The 7,461-nt window shown below is 31.8% G+C and overlaps 1 protein-coding gene across 1 annotated transcript; it reads right to left on the bottom strand.

The window, feature by feature from the left end:
- Positions 1 to 1,319: 1,319 nt before the first annotated feature.
- Positions 1,320 to 5,938, bottom strand: LOC137815057 (coronatine-insensitive protein 1). Its single transcript, XM_068618087.2, has 3 exons — positions 5,093 to 5,938; positions 3,136 to 3,607; positions 1,320 to 2,373 (listed from the first exon to the last, which is right to left on the bottom strand). The coding sequence occupies exons 1-3, from the start codon at positions 5,569 to 5,571 to the stop codon at positions 1,549 to 1,551; spliced, it is 1,776 nt and encodes a 591-aa protein (XP_068474188.1). The 5' UTR covers positions 5,572 to 5,938; the 3' UTR covers positions 1,320 to 1,548.
- Between the last annotated feature and the right edge of the window lie 1,523 nt (positions 5,939 to 7,461).

The raw sequence follows: 7,461 nt of genomic DNA on the forward strand, positions 1-7,461 counted from the left end.
TAATAATTTTAATATCAAATATTTTTTAAATTATCTTATTTAGACACGACTTTTGTGTATGTTTCAAGTATAATTCATTAAGACGACTTTTACAAAACAAAATTGTACTAAAAAAGCATATTTTTCCAAATATATAAATAAGTTATTTTATTCATTTTTATAATAAATGACAAAATTACACTAATTTAGTAAATATAGTCATATTGTGAGTTTTACATATTATATTATTCACTATATCATTTCTTAACATATTATAGATTTTACGTCTCTTACATCTTATATTATTCATGACATTATTTCTCGACACATATTACAGATTCTGCGTTCTATCTATAATTCAAAAGTTATTTATAATATCTGTTATAATCGAGTAAAGTTATTCAATACTAAAACTAATTACATAAACAAATTTGAATGGATCATACAATCATAGTTCAAGTAATTTTGCCAAAAAAAAAATCAAATAAGGATAATAATAACTAATAACTAATAAAATCAGCAAAATAATTAATGAAATTAAATTAAAAATTAAGATTCATAACAAAAGATAAAATCTCCTAACAATACTATAAAAGGTGTCGTTATATTTTGATTAAAAAAAGAAAATAAAACTCAATTTTGTTGAGAAAAAATGTAATTTATATAAAGTTGGATAAGAAAATACTTCAGGAAAATTTCTTCCTTTGGCACTACAACCCGGAGAAATAGAATATTAATATGGGTGAATTTGGAATTGTTTTTATCCCAAAATATTTTTCAAACATTTCTTAGTTCAAAATATTTTTTCATTCAAAGGATGTAAAAAATCAGAAATAAATATTGAAAAATATTTTAATACGCTGTAAAGAAATGTAAAGATTATCTGAATAAAAATGGGTGAATGAGAGTGGCAAGTGCAGCTCATACAGTTTCTTGGTGAACTTCAGTCCAGAGGATCATATACACGTTACCAATCACAGTTTCTCAATAAGATTATCATTTCGTGCCATTTTTTTTATAATTGACGTGCACTTTGGATAAGAATGAACGAGCATCGTTCAATGACAACACTGCATTCGACACAAATGACAAATGAGTCAATTGTAAATGCCAATTGGAGATGATGAGATTGTGACACCAGCCAAAACATTGTAACTAAATACTTTTGGGAAGAAAGGATTGATTTTCCTCTTAAGTTTCCACTGACAGTTTTCTTGTGGTCCATGTCAAATTAATGTTTTTCTTTCTCTGTAGTGTTGGGCTAGAGTTGATGCAGCAAAACAAGGTCATGACAGTGAAGTAAAGAATGCAGATCTAACATTTAGTTTGATAGGAAAATATGAATGGAAGGGGAAAAAAACTACTCTGGCTTTTTATTCACAAGATTCAGAATGTTGAGTTTTAAAGGAAAGCAATTGCGTTAGGGGAAGCGTTTCTGAATGAAAACAGGCTTATTACAGGAGTAATGGTCTAAAATGAAGAAGAAATAGAGCAGGAACATGGATAGAAGCCACATGAAAGTGGAGAAGAAGAAAAGGAAAAGAAAAATGGTATATACAGAAGAGAAGTCTAGGCATCAACAGCACACGTGGCAGTGTCCAAAGGCACAACAGTATCTGGAAAATCTGATCTCTGGCCTGCAAGAGAATAATATGCAAGAATATGAGCTGGATGCTCTACAACTACAGTCTCATCCTGATGGTTATTCATAGGCACCTTTCTAGAAGGAATCAACTCAATGTTCCAAAAGGGGCGAGCCATTGCCAAAAGATCACGCCCAGATGGAGATGCTCCATATCCTTGCACCCACAAGTACCTTAGAGAAGTTAATCTTGTTGCAGCCACAGCAAGTGCACGCTCACTGAAAAAAGAACACCCTCTCATCTCAAGTTTCTGAAGACTAGGACACCCCTTTGAGAATTCCAAAAGCCCTGCATCAGACTCCCCCACATAACCCAGCAGCATCCATCTAACATTTGAACTGTACTGCCCTATGTAACCAAGACCTACATCAGTCACCCCCCCACGCCTCAGATATAGAGCAAATCTTCTAAGATTCTCACAGCCCCTCAGAAGAGCCCTCACTCCGTTGTCAAGTGGCAAATCACTTATTTTCTTTTCATGATCAAGTAACACTAGGCGAAAATCGCATAGTTTTTTCAAGTGAGTTCCTATATGTTCCAGAGATGCATTTGTAATATCTGACACGTAAACAGCCAAGTATTCAAGCTCTGAACAGCCCTGTGACAAGGCTATTAGCCCTCTATGGGACACAGTACCTTCTTCATCTTCCATTCCTTGATCATCATCACCCCTTTCAATCCTAAGCCTTTTTAGCCTCTTACAACACTGACCAAGAACTTCTAACCCTCTATCGCCAATTACATTCCTCGTCTGTCCACAAAGAAAGGTATCAACCATAAACGTTTCAAATGTAGTTCTGCTAAATTCAAAAATATTCATATATATACTCCACCATACTCAAATATAAAAAAAAAACAAAAAAGATACTAATATCACTATATCAAAAAAGTTAGTTGATATCATTTAATTTTTACTAATTTCAATTTAAAAGCAAAGTTTTTTCATATTATCATTGAACTTAGTACCATGAATAAAAAAGGGTCTTATACAAACAAAATCACAATTAAATGGAAGGTATTTTGGGCTAGAATCATTATATAAAGTGAAATTAATTATGATTACTTATATATCCCTTATACTTGTGTTTTTTTTTTTCATGCAGGAGTGTTTAACAAATTCAATGTTATAACTGGTTAACATATTTCCTTCAAAAGACAAACGAAAGTATATTATCAAACCCTTAGATACACACACGAGGCTTAAATATGTTTTAGTTTTTATAAAATGAGTGTATCTGAATCTATCTGACTCCCATGTCAATTGATTATTTCAAGTAATGACTATTGGTATTGTGATATAATTTCATTACAGGATGTCTTTAAGAACATTCTAAAAATTTATGCAATATATATGATTTATCTATTCTAAAATAAATGTTATAAATTAATAATTTTGAAAAGGAGGGAATATAAAAAAGAAAGAAAGATTTTACAAAAGGATGATATATAGGAGTAAAAACAAAAGGTATTGATGAGTATGAAATCCTTGACAAGTAGAAGTTGGGGAACTTACCTCAAGGACTTCCAGATTTGGGCACTTTCGGAATAAGATACAATGATCCTCCGTGTCGAGCATTGCATAGAGAAGATCCAATTTTTTTAGTACGCCTGCAAACAGGAACACTATGGGCAACTCATTCTTTCCAATGTATGTTAAACCCAATCGACATAACTTTGGTGGCAATGATATAGCAGAGTAATTTTCTGGTTCCTCGTTGTAGGTGCCTCCGCAAAACTCTTCCAGAGCAGAGGCATGCCTAAAGAAGCTCACAAGATCCAGTATTTCACAATCAGTAAGTTTCACTGACACTAAATTGGGGCAATTTTTAGCCAGAAGTTCAAGGTCCTGATTCCTTATAAAAGCAATGTCTGTCAAGTAAAAATTGAGATCCTCAAGAACTGTATTATTCAAAGCAAGCTGGTGTAGCCATTCTCCGTCGTTTTCAACAATTGAGCTTTCCTCCAGAAACAACACTCTTAAATTCCTGCCACAGAAAAATTTACAGTCAGACCCACAAAAATTTAATTAGCTGCAGGCATAAGTTCTACCTTCCAATATACAAGGTATATCATATCCATGTACTTGAAAATTCTAATATGTCTAGAATGTATTCGCTAAAAACAAATATGTCTGCTATCATGCAAATTTCATTTTAAAAAATTAAAATTCAAAACTTATAACATTCTTTCTCCCTTAAATCAAGCATAAAGTATAAGAATGGCAATACTTCTGTTTAAAAAAAGAATGCATATACTTAGAGAAGAAGAAGAGCAGAAAGACTTCAATAGGTTCCTTAACACCATGTAGAGCAGAGCACAAACTGCTCTAATCTTCATCCTACAAGTTACAGAAACTGATCACCACAGTTTTAGTCAATAAATATACGAACTCCATCCTCTTTATCGTTAATTAATACATATTCCTACCTTTTCTTCCATCTTATCTTTAATTTCATTTTCTTCCCCAGACATTTTGCTTCACATCATATCATTATATTCCTATCATTTTCTCTTACATCCTTTATTTTTAATTTTCTCTCATCTTCTTCCGCTCATACACTCAAATAATGGGTATGTTGCTCATTAATTAATGAATCCTTAACAGTAACAGACATCGTGACAGAGCACAATTTATTACCCAATGACATAAAACAGCTTCCTGCCAGACAACTGGAACGGAGACATAGCAATAAAAGCAGGGAGGATTAGCAAACAAGTAAGAACACTTGGCGGTGCAGGTTAACCATTCAGGATTCTGAGAATAGTAACTAAACAGCCACCATCAGGCAAATTCGAATAAATAAAAAGTACCATCAACAAAAAAACTGGTTGAAACACGCAGGACAGGTCCAACTACACACGAATCTTAGGTCAAAGAATCCAACTCCTCAAGGAAGAATAACACACAATTGAACATATTCAAAGAAAAGGAACTCAAACTACTAAACCACTTCAATAAAACATCAGTATCGGAACATTTTATTTGCAAATTTCAAAACATTCGTCACTAAAATTTAATTACTTCATTTTTCATCACTATGTTTGGTATTAATCCATTGAATTTGACATGAACATGCCAAAGCGATGTTTTCTTCTTTTAGTGCATGGAGAGAGAGAGAGAGAGAGAAAAGGGATAACTAATTTTGCAAGAAAATTAAATTATTTTAAACACAATAATAGTTAGGGCATCTAAGCTGGTCACGGTTAAACCACTTCATCAATACATAATTTTCAAAAATCCTTCATAAAATCAACCCCTTTCGTGCAACCAAACCCATTAGTCGCTAAAACTAAAGCTAACGACGAAACAATTTACAGAAAAATTTAAAAAAACTCTGTCCCTCCATGATTAACAACAGAAAATCATAGTTTGGTCATTAATTATTATTACAGGATGCTTAATTTGGAAAGAATGCAAACTGATATAAGTAATAGTAGTAATAATAAAGGGAATTAAGTTAATTAATTACTTGCAAAGGCGACCAATATGGAGAAGTCCATCGGTAGAGAAACCGGAGCACTTGTCAAGCTTGAGAGCGTGCAGCACGTGACCTCGGGAGCGGGCGAGGAGCTGAAGATCGGAATCGGTGACAATCATGCGGCGGAAGTGGAGGCTCTTCAGGCAATCGAAGTACTGAGAGATTTCCTTAACCCAGGGGGTGACGTGGCCTCCCCAATCCTCGGGAATCAGGTTGAACATTGCGGCGCGGGGCTTCCCCTTCAGTTTAAGCGACTCCAGGTGCGGGAAGCGGCGGCGGAGGCGCGCCGGCGTGGTGGTGTAGCAGAGGGCGATGGTGACGTGCTTCCGGGTGAGGGAGTCGAGCTCATACCAGCGTCGACAGACCTGCGAAACGGCGTCGCGGTCCTTAGGGTCGTCGATGTAGGGTATGACGCAGTCGAGGACGACGTCAACCACACGTGTTTTTCGCACGTTCCGGTCCTCCGTCATGGGTTGGTATTGGATCGGAAGCAGAGGAGTGAAGAGAAGAAGAGAAAGATGACGAGAGAGAGTGTGTGTGTGTGTGTGTCTGAGAAGAAGAGAGAGAGTGTGTGTGTGTGTGTGTGTCTGAGAAGAAGAGAGAGAGTGTGTGTGTGTGTGTGTGTCTGAGAAGAAGAGAGAGAGAGGAAATGGTAGGGCCAATAAAAATGGAATGGGTGAAAGGACAAAACTTGTTGTGAGCTTATTACCTATATTTACGTGATGTGATGTAACACGTCACTGCTTCAAAGGCCTTTCTGTTATAACAATTTTCATCCCGGGATCAGAACAACACAGTTTCCGGTAACCATAACTCGTCTATGTCTGACGTCTCCGTTGTCTTCTAACAAAAGAGATGTAATAAATTCTCTGCATCAAAATAATCAAATATATAAAATAACAATCATCAAATTTATGATGCATTTTTATCCTCATTCGTCAATCAATTAATATAATAGTTCATATTAAAATAAATACTTTCTCGTTTTTAGTTATAGAAAAGAAAAGAAAATATTGTGTGACTTTAAAATAAAGAATGATACATACATAACAAATTTTTGAGGTTATCTTTCTATTAAAAGTCAGTTTTCTGTATTTTTCTTTTCTTGGGTCACACGTGTATTGCATTTTTTTCTCTCTTTTTTATACACAATTTCAATTGGTAAACGGAATGTATGTACATTTTTTAAAGTTGGAGAGTAAAATCTATTATAAACATGATAAATAAACGGTGTAGTAAAAAAGTGTTGTGGAATAATATAAATAATTTTAAAATATGTATGTGTAAAATATTAAACAAAATTAAGTTATGAAATTATACTTATACTTGAAAACAAACACAAAAAATTAATATTAAATTAATTATATCCAACATACAGTAATATTTATATTAGAAAACAAACAAAGATATTGAATCAGTTCTATCCAACATACAATAATAATTAAGTGCATCTAATAATTTATTTTACTTTTTATTTTCCAGAAGAACTGTATAAAGAATGTTCTAAGAGACACCATCATTTGAGCTATTGAAAACATTATTAGTAATCAATAGTTCCCATAATTACATACATATACTAAAAAAAACTTTATATAATTTTTTTTAAAACATAATATTTCACTAAAAAAAAACTATTAAATAAAAATTAATTTTAAAGACAACGAATAATTAGTTATTATATTAATTAAATTAGATACTATTTTATAGATTAAAAAATTATTTTTTAAATTAGTTTCTATTATTGATAAATAGTTTCTAAATTGGTATCTAATTAGCTATCAATGTTTTTATTTATTAAATTAGTAGTTAAAACATTGGTAGCTAATTAGATATTAATTTATAATCTATTTATTAATAATAGAAATTAATAACTTTTTTAGTCTTTAAAATAGTATTTAATTTAGTTAATATAGTAATTAATTACTTTTAGTTTATAAAATTAATTTTTATTTAATATTTTTTTAGTAGTGTCTTTATCTATATGATTAAATCATCAATAAAATCAAAATATCTTATTTGTTTCAAGTTATGAGTTCGAATTTGATAAATGTGTTTTCATTTGATACACCATATTACTCGAATGATAATAATTATTCTTACAAGATTACTATACACAGATAAATAATTCATAGTTCATGAAAAATGAATATTATTATGTTATTAGATAAAAAAAAATGAAATTAATACTTAAGATAATAAAGTAATCATAAATTGTAAAAATTTAAATGGACTAGTTTATGCAATGGAGTTAAATTTAAGTTAAATTTTATTTAATAAAATAAAAACAATAAAACAATTAATTAGTTTAAGACTTAATATTGTATAATTTGTAAACAAATAACGTAATCTTGTAATTACAT

The sequence above is a fragment of the Phaseolus vulgaris genome, chromosome 1 (assembly GCF_051622355.1).
Source record: "Phaseolus vulgaris cultivar YP4 chromosome 1, ASM5162235v1, whole genome shotgun sequence".
NCBI classification, from domain to species: domain Eukaryota; kingdom Viridiplantae; phylum Streptophyta; class Magnoliopsida; order Fabales; family Fabaceae; genus Phaseolus; species Phaseolus vulgaris.